At 35.1% G+C, this 13,662-nt stretch overlaps 1 protein-coding gene across 3 annotated transcripts in view; it reads right to left on the bottom strand.

Moving 5' to 3' along the window:
• The window catches only part of LOC126970589 (zinc transporter 1), a 66,562-nt gene that overhangs the window by 32,545 nt on the left and 20,355 nt on the right, over positions 1–13,662 (bottom strand). For all 3 annotated transcript variants that reach the window (XM_050816582.1, XM_050816583.1, XM_050816584.1), the window contains exon 5: positions 1,361–1,536. In XM_050816582.1, the coding sequence (XP_050672539.1) occupies positions 1,361–1,536 (176 nt within the window). The remainder of the gene's footprint in view (positions 1–1,360; positions 1,537–13,662) is intronic.

Here is a 13,662-nt window from a genome sequence, read left to right as displayed (position 1 = left end):
CAGACGCTAATAATAATAATTCTGTGCATTGGTCCGCCGTTGTACTCGGTACGGTCCAGACGCTAACAATAATAATTCTGTGCATTGGTCCGCCGTTGTACTCGGTACGGCCCAGACGCTAATAATAATAATTCTGTGCATTGGTCCGCCGTTGTACTCGGTACGGTCCAGACGCTAATAATAATAATTCTGTGTATTGATCCGCCGTTGTACTCGGTACGGTCCAGACGCTAATAATAATAACTCTGTGCGATGGACAATGCGACATATCGTGGAATATGGTCCGGTGCCGGTCCGCGTCCGATAGTTCGGCTAAACAAATCCGACCATGTGGATAGGCTATTAGTCTCTTTGCTCTGTCTGTAATTACATTAATTTGTGAATTGTCCTGGCAAATAATAAACGTTTTATAACTGACTGTCTGTCGTCTGTATGTCCTGGATAGCGGCCTTAAGCGGTATATCCAGGACGATATAATGGACGATAACATCAGACTTACTCAACAAATGCCGGCGTCGCTATATTATATACCTACTTATATTATAAAGGCATATAGTATGCAGATGTTTGTTTAATCTAAAGTGGCCGATTATTGCCCTGCTTAGTACGTATACTCTTATCTTGTCTATGTTTGAAATGAGCACCTTCTAACAGTATTATGTATGGAAGACTACATTATGTTAGAAACACACTTTTCATAATAACTTATACACAACTATTTGTAATACATAAAAAAAGGCTTTTAGAATAGTTAAGAGATCGTAATTCAAATAAATATTCAGTCAGCTTATGTAACATTATATTACATTAGTCAGAAAAATAAGATAATAAGTATTATTAAATCATAATTGGTATGACTAGGCGGCGGAGGAATAAGCTATTTATGAATAAAACTGAACGAAGTTGTCTATGAATTGGTATTTTCGTGGGATAATTTTTTAAATGTTTTTGAAGTAGGTAATACTTATTTAGGCGCGTTATGAAAAAAATAATGAGTGAAAATTGTAACAAAAAAGTAACAGAGTGAGGTTCCTAATATTTTCAATTTTTGGTTTCTTCGTCCAGTATTAGGATAGGCAAAGGGTTCAAGCCCCGTACAGCCGTATTCGTTATTTAATAATTAATTGTCAAAGCCATCGTTGCAAGATTTTTACAACATTGTTCTTTCTACAAACGTAGAATACCACGAGGAATAAATAATTTTAAGGATTTTGTATTGTCAGGCCAAAGAAGTATAACTTCTTGCGTGCATACATAAGTGTTCATAAATAGTTGGTGACAAATTAGTTGTTTTTGGTAATTTTTCTAATATCCATGTATATTTCATTAGGTATGCTTAATAGCCAAATGTTTGCCTCACCTGTATATGCGTGGGTACAGTCTGCAGCAAAATGAGCGCAGATTCTCTGAGCAACGGCCACACAGAGGCCAGTATGAGAATGACTAGAACGATACTGAGCGCCGGGTCGATGTAGGACCGGTACTTCCAATCCGTGAGCCATACCACCAGCGCTGATGCGACTACTATAAGCGAGCCTATGAAACAAAAAAAAATCAATCGGTATGTATCTTAGGTAGGTATTAGTTCAGCAAGGAAATAGTTCATTGAAATTCTAAGTTCTTAATCAGACAAGGATGGAGGAAAAAGGGTAATTGGGTATTACGTCCAACTAATAAACGCTATATTTGTAGTTCTTTTTTATGACAATAAAATACGAGACGAGACGAGAAGGACGCTCAGCTGATGGTAATTGATATGCCCTGCCCATTACAATGCAGTGCCACTCAGGGTTCGTGAAAAACCCAAAAATTCTGAGCGGCACAATTGCGTTCGTCACCTTGAGACACAAGATGTTAAGTCCCATTTGCCCGGTAATTTTACTAACTACGGCGCACTTGAGACCGAAACATAGTAAGGCTTACATATTATTGATTCATGGCAGAAATACTTTGATAGGCGATCAAGATGTATGTGATCTACAACTTTATTTTTTAACATATTAAAATACTCTTTTCAATTTGGCATAAAATCCTCAAGTGTAACTTGCAGTTCAGCAAAGATATATGACAAGGGTATCTTTAAAAAAAACAGTGCGCACACTCTCCATCAAAACCCTCCAACGCCCCCGTGGTTATTCCTCTGCAATAGAATATGGGCCGTTATCACCTCATTCCCATTTGCATTACAATTTCTCAAATAAATCTATTTTATCATACTTTTACTACCAGTATTCTTCAGTAGAATCGAAACCATCAATAGATACTAGCAATACAGAACAATAAGATTTTCTTTTTGCTGAACAAAAAAAAAACGCATTTTTCTGGCAGCCACAACTAACTATATTGAGAAAAGTTTAAAAACCTCATACCTACTATGCAGAAGATCATGACAGCGGTTATCAAGCTGATAAGATACTCTCAGCCCATCTTTAAATCATAGAATAACAAAATTGCTTAGATTGCTTTATATGATTTTAGGTTGCCTGCGCAGAACTCGGTCACGACCCATGCATTATTTATAATATATATAATACTTAATATATATAAATTACGTGAGACGTTATTTTTCCGCGATGGACTCCTAAACTAATTAATGGATTTAAATGGAGATTACTTCATGGAATGCAGTTTGGTCCAACTTGGGAGATAGGATAGTTTTTATTTCGATTTGAGACTCATTATATCATCATATTTAATTCCAATATTTGTTTTGTATGGATATATTTTCTATGAGAGAATTTATTGACGCACGGTTTGACAGTTCTGCTGTGAAATATTCTATACAAGCTGACCCGACAGACGTTGTTCTGTGTATTATAATAAATAAAATAATGTTTTATATGAATTTGTCAATAATATATCATAACATCAAAAATTACTTCGTTAAATATGCACCCTGCTGTCGTAATGAAATTGTTTCACAGCAGAACTGTCAAACCGTGCGTCAATAAATTCTCTCATAGAAATTATGTATGGACACATCAAAGGCAAAACAAATTTGTTGTTCTTATTTAATTTAGCAGCATTTTCCTATTAATTCACCTTTTAAACTTTCTCTGGACTTCCACAAATAATTCAAGACCAAAATTAGCCAAATCGGTCCAGCCGTTCTCGAGTTTTAGCGAGACTAACAAACAGCAATTAATTTTTATATATATAGATAATCTTCTATACTATAGTAAGCCTTCTTTGTCAAAGATTTGCGATGATTCGATGTAGCAGGGAGTTTAAGTGACGCTTTTCAAAGAATTTTGTCAATCCTTCTATATACGAGCAGCCTGTGGGTTAAATAGTGAAAAAGTCAAAGAACGCTTAGTGCCTTGCGCATTCTGTACAACAATGGTTTCAGGTTGATGTTAGGGCTGCCCCGCTTTTGCAGTGAGTTGGCAATGTTGGACGGCTTCCATGCCATCCAACGCAAAAGAACGGCGTCATTGCTGAAGAGGTTGCGGTGTAGCATCGTTCTGCAATCCATTGTTAGTCATTACGATTTTCCGATTATAAAGGCATTTATGCGGCTTCGTGTGCCTGTTTATTAAGGACATTTTACTAACAATTATGGAATTATGTTTCTGATATAAATCTATATTATTACAAGCTGACCCAGCAAACGTTGTATTGCCGATATTAAAATCGCGATACAAAAGTATCTATAGATAGTAGATGGGTGAAAATTTGAAGTTGTATATATTTTTTAATGTTGACTCATAATCAAACAAATTTAAAAAAAATATATTCGTGTGGACCACCCTTTAGGGGGATGAAAAAAAGATGTTGTCCGATTCTCAGACCTAACCAATATGCACTCAAAATTTCATGAGAATGGGTCAAGCCGTTTGTCGGGTCAAGTCCAATGTTTAACACCACACATGAGAATTTTATATATTAGATTATAAAGTAGCTTTAATATATTTCTTAAGTTTGTGCTCAGTGAGTCCTAGTATACTGTCTGGTATTTTATCGTAAAATTAAATACCAAGACCGTCCTATAAAGGTGCCCTTAACCCTAGCTAACATATAAAACGGTACGTACAGTTTATTATTTCTTCGTGATTCTTCTTAACTTAAAGTTTTAAGGATGGCGAAAATAATTTTTTGTTGATACCAATTTTATAAGAGCACAAATTTCGTCATTCATAATCAACAAACCATGATTTCAAGTTCAGTAGAACCCGTTTAAGAAGATTTCACAGGGGGTCCCTGTTAACAACGCGTCTTAAGGCGACACTAAATGCCGGCGATCTTGAGCGATATGAGTTCACGGCTCCTATGTAACAAAGCCAATATTTTCAAAATACTTGTGTCGAGAATTCAACATTTTAACAGGCGCAAACAGTTTAATTGCTTACAATCCTCATTATTGATTACTAATCTTAATAAATATACCAACACAAAAAAGTAAAAGCTATAAGAACAACTTTTATGAGAGCAGTATACTAAACAAATGCATCATGCCGAGAAAAAACTTGTTTAACTGCAAACAAAACTGGTAGTTCATAATAGCTCTGGAGTGTTAAGTTTAACTAACAGCAAGCATTAGCAACCTACAAATAAGACTTAAGGGTATGTGTAACAGGATAAAATAGTGTTCATAACTCCAAATGCTATATTTTCACCACAAAACTTGTCTAAAAACACCTTGTTTGCGTATTTTCTGCTTTCTCTTCGCCTTAAGCGAAAAAACTTATTATGTGGGATAGGGAAATAAAACGTACTACATAATATTATATTCTTTCGTTTGACAGAAAGATTAATAAATTGTATTCAACAAAGGGAGGAGATACTTCTAGTATCTTAAATTACTTTGAAGGTTAGGGTTCCAGTATAGCTACCCTTGGTAAAGCTCTTATAATGAATGATGTGAAGCAAGTTTGCCACATGGATAGCAAATGGATGAACTGATGAAATGGAAATGCATGAATTAGATACATCAGTTCCAGAAAGTAACAATTAAAAAAATGGAATTCCAAAATAAAACTACTCGAGCCGTTACTTTTTTAAACGAAAATATGTTAGACTTGTGAAGAAATATTGGAAGTAACTAAACTGCATTCACTTATCGACTTCTTTCTCTGTAGAAATTGGGTGGGTTATTGCAGATATGATTAACAATCTTTTGTTATTTGATACATTTCTCGTGATAGGCATCGTCATGCTCGCTTAAATGTGCTTAATTGTGGCGGCGACGTGGGGCGGGTCGTTCCCTTTCCTAAAATATGGTCGAGGGAGGCGATGGCTGGTCCATGCGTCATGCTCGTGAACGGGCGCTACTTATGGTGGCTGGATGGTCCTGTTACCGGGAGGTCTGCTTCATATTTTTTTATTTCATGTAATTATATTTAAATTAAAGTTATTATATATTTTATTTGATAATAAGCTCGCATAATGCCTTTATTTATTTACGGTATGTGTGGATTGATGCATGTACTGTTACTGAATAACTCCTGTTTTTTTGTAATTATTAATATACTTTTTGCTAGTTACTCGTGTAAGCCATTCAGTATTTGACGTTTGAGTATTTTTGTTGCATCACTTTGCATATATTGTAATTGAAATGATTTGTAATTTGCATTAAAAATAGAATTTGTAATTTAACTTGTTTTGAATAGAGCAACCTTAGAGTTTATTGCTAGTTCTTCTCTTAGGAAAATCTGCCTTCCAAATGAGCTGTATGAAAAAAAAATGATTTACCTACGAAATAAAATATTACTCCAACTTACTGAAATTCAGGTTATCGAAGTGTATTTCTTGTACTAGTTCCCAGCTCGAGTCAAATCACAATATTCCGATTGAGATATGAAAAGCAAACAGCAGAGTTAGGACGACCTCCATTTCAAACATAATATTTACGTTAGAATCTTGATAAATCCGATAGACATAATTGAGGATTGTCAAAAATTGATAACACGATATCGAAAGCGGTACAAGGTTGCCACTGTTCGCGACTTAGTTGTTTTTTTATTAGAATTAATGTCAATGGCATACTAGTCGGTTATCGAACTGTCGTGGGTATGAGAGACCGTTAACAACGGTGCGTCATTATTATTTAGTTTTTAGACAAATTAGTCCACCACTTTATTTGCATCGATGCGTAATCTACCTTCTTTGCCATGCGTGTTTCGGGAATATATTTTAGAATCGTAATTTTAGAAAATATTCAGCACATGGATTCATGTAGACCGTATTTTATTAAACACACTATTTTAACTCTCACTTCGATTTACATCCTAGAGATGAGACGAGAGATGTTAATTTGTTAAAAAACATTCGGACTTATAATCAACCCTACGAAAAGAAAGAGTAAAAGAAATTAAAAGAAATAATAGAAATTTGAATTAATAAGAAATACCCCAAACAAGCATGTAAAAAATTATAATCACATCGCAAATGAAATTAAAAATAAACAGAAGCCTTCTTTATTTAAAAGAAACCTTAATTCTTTTTAGTTTCAAAATGCTTTTATGCTTAAGTTATAATACTCTTAGATAATATAGACATAAAAAGTGATACTAGTAATAATATATATAGTATCTGTATTCTTTATCTATATATATATAAAAATGAATTGCTGATCGTTAGTCTCGCTAAAACTCGAGAACGGCTGGACCGATTTGGCTAATTTTGGTATTGAATTATTTATGGAAGTCCAGGGAAGGTTTAAAAGGTGAATAAATAGGAAATTGTTCGGAATAAAAACAACAATTTTGTTTTTCCTTTGATGTGTCCCCAGTCGTCCGATATTTGTTTTGTATGGAGATATTTTCTATGAGAGAATTTATTGACGCAAGGTTTGAAAGTTCTGCTGTAAAACAATTTCAATACAACAACAGCGAGCATATTTTACGAAATAATTATTGATATTATGATATATTTATTGACAAATTCATATTAAACATTATTTTATTTATTATGTACAGAACAACGTCTGTCGGGTCAGCTAGTATTATATAAAACATTGCTGCGTCCTTGCAGGGCGTCACATATTGTCTTTCTATGTAATTGTACTTTTAAAAATAATGTGACTTGCATTAATTTTCTGATTTGCTTTGATATTCCAATGGTTCGTGATCATATCAGAGTAAAGTAAGCAACGTCATACCAAATTAAGATGATATTTTCATAAGTAAAACTATTAATATTAAAAGTCTACATGCAAATAGCATACTAGCGTCTACCAATGTAAGTTGAGCCGTATAAGTTGAAGTAGTATACGACCTATTGTGGAGAGAACGACACTTAGCAGAGAGGAGTGTAGAGCTTAAACACGTTCGCACTTCGCGGTCCCTTCGACAAGGGATAAAAACAGACAAGATATGTCGAACAAAAAGCGAAGCCTCATAATTGAATAGCTGTTTATGATGTCGAAAATGTGATTTAATCAGATCATTTTTTATCAATTGCTAGTAAAAAACTTACTTACAACTTACTTCACACACATTTTACCACTTTCGAAGTATCTCGCGCAAACTATTTAGAAAAAAATGATATTAGAAACCTCAATATCATTTTTGAAGACCTATCTATAGATATTCCTATCCCCATACGTATGTGTTTGATAAGAAAAAAAATTTCAGTTTCAGTTCTTAGTATACCCCCAAAATTAATTGTTTTTTCCTATTTTTGTGTGAAAATCTTAATGCGGTTCAGTACATCTGTGACAAAAAACGGACGGACAGACAGACGGACATGACGAATGTCATGTGTAATGATGTGTCATTGACTCAATTATTTGCATTGCTAATATATGCGGTACTTCTATGTCAAAAAAGTTTAGGATCCGGTTAAGTTATCACTACAATATAACATAGTACTAAAACCATTTCCAAAACATGCTGTATCTCATGGTCTAAGTATTATTCGATCGATTCAGTAGTATTCGCAGTGTAGATTTAGTTACAGGTACATGAAAAAATATATCCTATATATTATTTGTAAAATTATTAGTTTTAGGTAAATCATTTCGTTTCCATTTTCATACAGATTAGTAAAGATGTAAATATTATTCGTCAACAGGATCAATTTGAAAAATACAACTTTATTAACGATGCTCGAACCCACGACCTATGGCATTCCGTGCCAGTGCTCTAACCAACTGAGCTAACCGTTCGAGTCACGTATCGTCATAAATTTTTTTATGCTTTATTCAACTCTCACGTTGTGGCATCATCTACATGATCTACTTTACAGTTGTCGCTCTTGTAAATCTAAACAAATTGTTATGTTTTTAAAGTGACAACCCTCACTTCTAGAATTAATACACAAATAAAATTTGAAATACAACACTTTATGAACGATGCGGGACTCGAACATAAATACAGATATTATCAGAATACATAATATTACGGAGACAACATTGTTTTGCTGATGTTCCTGCATGCCGTTAAATAAAAAAAAACACAACGTTGTTCGTATTCAAATTTCGAACTCGGATTGTATTGAGAGGCCGTGTGACTAATACGTGCCTAACGTTCAAGGCTTGTTCAACAATTTCCTCATTGAAAGTTTAATTAGTTAATGTCACAGTGAATAAAGCTCGCTAATACACCGGAAACATGCGTTTGTTATTTATTCAATTCTAGTAATATCTCTTGCGAACGCTCGAACCAATCGCCATTGAGAATCGGAGGTCGTTTGACCTCACAGAGGATCTATGACGTTGCACTAACACATTGGAAACTGTATAGATTAGATAATATATACGCCTCATGCTTTTGGGCAAGGCATAAGAACAGGCCAGGTTTATAACTGTAGTGTGCGTGGCAGGTTCGTCTTACACTCGCGTTATGTCAGTAACTTTGTTCAATTATCTATTCTCTTTTCTTGTAATTTGGTTATGGCAAATTAAAGTGCAGACGGTTCGCTGTAGAAAGAAAATACTACCATACTAAGAAAGAGATACCATAGACAACAGATGTTTTGTCATCTGTTTTTTTTTAATGAAAATAAAGGACTAGACGAGCAGGACGTCCAGCTTATGGTAATTGATACGCCTTGCCCATTACAATGCAGTGCCGCTCAGGATTCCTGAAAACCCTCAAAAATTCCGAGCGGCACTACAACTGCGCTTATCACCTTGAGACATAAGATTTTAAGTCTCATTTGCCCAGTAATTTCATTAGCTACGGCGCCCTTCAGACCGAAACACAGTAATGCTTACACATTACTGCTTCACGGTAGAGATAGGCGCCGATGTGGTACCCATAATCCAGCCGGCATCCTGTGCAAAGGAGCCTCCCACGGATCTGTGGTTATCTGTGAGGTTAATCTCATGACAGTTGTCTCTAGCGCCACATATAATATAACTAAACTGTTGAAATAAAACACTTTTAAAGGATTAAAACGCGTGTAATTGTAACGGTTTTACATTAGATGTTTGCGTAAAAAGTTACATTTTTATTTTAGTTAAGCCGACGTTTCAAGACCTTTCCAGATCTCGTTTTCAGGGGGACGATCTGGAAAGGTCTTGAAACGTCGGGTAAACTATACATATACTACGAGGGCTGCACTAAAAGTATCGGGAATGGAATATTTCCACTGTTCCTGTCATATTAAAATTAATTGAAAAATCCTTGGTTTTAAAAATCGAATACCATTTATTTATTTAAAAAATGATTCTCGGTCTTGTCACAAGGTCTTGTCAAACTTGTTTAGTCGTCGAGAAAATGGAATTGACTCCAGAAAATTCTAGAGCGATGATTTATTATGACTTTCGAAGTGGTTTAACACAAAAACAGTGTGTTGACCAGATGATTTCTGCATTTGGTGATGAAGCCCCATCCAAAACCACAATTTATCGCTGGTTTGCTGAATTTCAACGTGGAAGTGTCAAGCTCAGTGATGATCCCCGTCAAGGTCGTCCAAAAACTGCAGTCACCAAAGAAAACGATGATGCTGTGCGTAAGCTGATTGAGCGTACCGCGAAATTCAGGCAACTTTAGACAATGGCATGAGTCAAATACAAATAATCTTGCATGAACAATTAGGTGTAAAAAAGTTGTTTTCCCAATGGATACCGCATTTGCTCTGTGAAGAGCAAAAAGCGGCTCGCGTTACTTGGTGCGTCAGAACTCTTGAAAAATTCCACGCAGGATCCTCAAATGCTGTATACAACATCGTATCAGGTGACGAATCCTGGATATACGCGTACGAACCCGAAACAAAAAACCAGTCACGAGTTTGGGTGTTCGAAAATGAGTTAAAGCCAACAAAAATTGTACGTTCACGGAGTGATGCAAAAAAAATGGTGGCTGCGTTTGTCTCCAAAACCGGCCCTGTTGCGACTATTCCTCTTGAGGGACAAAGAACTGTAAATGTAGAATGGTATGCTAGCATTGGTTTGCCACAGGTCGTTTCTGAACTCCGTAAAGAGAACTGCAACCGCCGCATCATCCTCCATCACGATAATGCGAGTTCTCACACCGCGCACAGAACAAAAGAGTTTTTAGAGCAAGAAAACATAGAATTATTAGACCATCCGCCGTACAGCCCCGACCTAAGCCATAATGATTTCTATAATTTCCCTAAAATAAAGAATAAATTGCGTGGTCAGAGATTTTCATCACCTGAAGAAGCTGTGGACGCCTACAAAACGGCCATTTTGGAGTCCCCAACTTCCGAATGGAATGGTTGCTTCAATGATTGGTTCCATCGTATGGAAAAATGTGTCAAATTTCGCGGAGAATACTTCGAAAAGCAATAAATACATTTTTAAATAGTTATATTTTGTCACTTCCTTGATTCCCGAAATTTTCCGTGCCGCCCTCGTAATAGAAGAAATATTTTTGAAAATCATTTAATTGTTATTGTAATTCTTCGAACATATTAAATATGTATCGCACACATGTGAAATTAAACGTTTAATTGTGATAAGTAAAAACCGCAAAGAGCAAAGAACTAATGATAATAGTATACGTGATACGACAATCATATCATTTACGTTTACTGTTCGTCGTCGCGTAAATAATCAAAACTACATCCATTGTTAATATTATTTTAATATATATAAATCCAATGTCCTGATGTTTGTTCCCAGTGAACTCCTAAACTAATGAATAGATTTCAAATTTACTTCATGGAGTGCAGTTTAGTCCAACTTTATTTCCAATATTTGTTTTATATGTAGTATTTATTTGTAATATTTATTTTATTTATATTCATATTTTCTATTTCTATTTATATTTTATATATAGAGCATATTTTACGAAATAATTCTTGATGTTATGAAATATTATTGACAAATTCATAAGAACACAGTATTTTATTTATTATGTACAGAACAACGTCTGTCGGGTCAGCTAGTTAGTTAATATATTGCAGTGATTAATTATAAATATTATAGACCTCAGAATTGTGCATATCTATATATATAAAACAAAGCCGTGTTAGTCACACCATTTTTAACTCAAGGACGGCTAGACCAATTTTTCTGTTGTTTATTTTTTTGGATTTCTCTTAGTCCGGAATAGGAAAATAAGTAATAAAATATCGAAAAAATATTATTATAAAAAAGAATTATTTTCTGATACATTTTGTATGGATTGACATTTTCATGACATCTCGAGAACAGAAAGAATTCAATTAAGTTTTTTGTTAGTTTCACGCTACATGAGTAATAAAACTGACAGTGCACGTCATGTTATTCAAGTTGACTGGTTGGTGTGTTTGTTTCGAGTGTGCGAGTGACTATTAGCTTATTGTGCCGATATTATCATTAACAATGTCACGACTAAGACGATTCCTGACAAAGACGTAATGCAACTAGGATTCGAAACATTGCGAATGAAAGGACTGAAGAAAAGAACCGCGTTAGAATGGTTTGACGTGGTGCTATGAATCACAAGAGCAAAGCGTAGCAGCCCGTATAACGGATCGGCTGGCAATACGAAATCGTCCAGTAAAAGCTCAGAGATCAACAACTTATAGATAATTTTCAACGCACAAGAAGGAATTTATGAAGTACTGATTTGTATCGAGCAGCATTTCGATACGATTGCAGTACTTATACTGTACTGTAGCACTGCTTGCATACTAGCTTTCGCATTGGGCCGATGGACGTTGTTTGCGAGTATTCTGCGGAGAAACGCAAGAATTGTGCTGCCATGTTCTAGAAAACACTCAAAAATACAATGTTTGTTTCCAAATGACCTCATTTGGGGCATCATCTAAGAGCGAGGATTTAATCCGACATTCAAGGTATTAATTTATTTACATACTTACACACAATACAGTAGAAGAATAACATACGTACTATACTTATTCCTATGTATTGTGTATGCTAATTCTAAAAAAAGTGTTTATAAATCAGTAATACGGGTTTTGCTTTTTATATTGTAGATATAAGGACAGATTCACCATCGTATTGGATCACTGCAACCTCTCGAAGATGCACAGCTTAAATTTTTACAATTATACTTCATGGACAACATGGACAAATAACTTGATCGATGTCAATCATAGAACTATTCTTTTCACCGAGTAGAGGTCAGCAAAGAACGGATTTTCCAAAATTCATTCGACAGCCTTATTTTGTAGACCACCCTGCATTTATTTTTTTTGATAAGACAATACATTAACCCCATGATAAGTGATAGAACCTCCTTGCTCTTTAAATACGTTACCGCTCAGAAAAGATATCAATTTTAAAAAAAGGGAAAATTAATAATTACTGGTGATCGACATAAGTCAGAAAATCAAAATCAATGTTCAACCTGTTCTCTTATCTATGTTACTAAGTAAAGCTATTCCATATAAACACGCGTTGAACACTTGTTTTAAAAAAGTTCTATTAAAAATCCGTGTCTTTCTGTTGTTTAGCGTCAATCTTTAGACGTGGTTTAAATAGTAATATAGTAGTATATAATCTTTAAATTATTTTATGTAATAACACTTTTTATCTTTATCTTACCTTTGTCACTACAGAATTACAAGGTAGGGAGAATAAATTTTTAAACTACGTTTATTAATAAGACAGTAATAGTTGTTTGTTGATATGAACTATGACGTCATAGTACATAAATGCGGACCAAACGCGCTAGCAGACGCTGTCTCTGTTCGCACCGGTCGGCTATTTTTAATATTTTTTTAACTCCTTTCAGTTTAAAAATCCGCGTTTAATATTTTTATTACAATATTAAAAAAATATACACATTCCCTATTGCACCAACTAAAGCGCCGTGCTTCTACTTGGAGCCGTGATCATGTGCGAAAAAACCTCGCACCTTTTCTCGCAACAGTTTCTCCAATAATAATTAATAACATGCTTTTTGAATGTAAGTAAAAATGTAAGAAAATGACAACAAAACATTTAATTCACAATTATATTCCGACAACTTCGTGCGCGACCGTCTGCCGGGGTGAGAGACGGTGGCGGGGACGCAGTATTAAGATGTCCGCGGGTAGCGGATTACGGCAGTCTCACGCATTACTCTTTGCCTCAACACCACCCGCTACCCGCCGACATCCTTACTACCCCGTCCCCGCCACCGTCTGTTACCCCGTGAGACGGTCGCGCACGAAGTTGCCGGACCATAGGGATAATTAACTGTAAATCCGACATACAATCTGCAATATGACGTAAACAGAAAAAATATCGCTAGTTGACATTATCTCGAATTCAACTCACTGCAATTCCGAAGATCAATTTCAATTAACCTACTTCAAAAA

Source organism: Leptidea sinapis, chromosome 21 (assembly GCF_905404315.1).
Source record: "Leptidea sinapis chromosome 21, ilLepSina1.1, whole genome shotgun sequence".
NCBI lineage: Eukaryota > Metazoa > Arthropoda > Insecta > Lepidoptera > Pieridae > Leptidea > Leptidea sinapis.
This window is presented reverse-complemented; position numbering and strand designations above follow the sequence as displayed.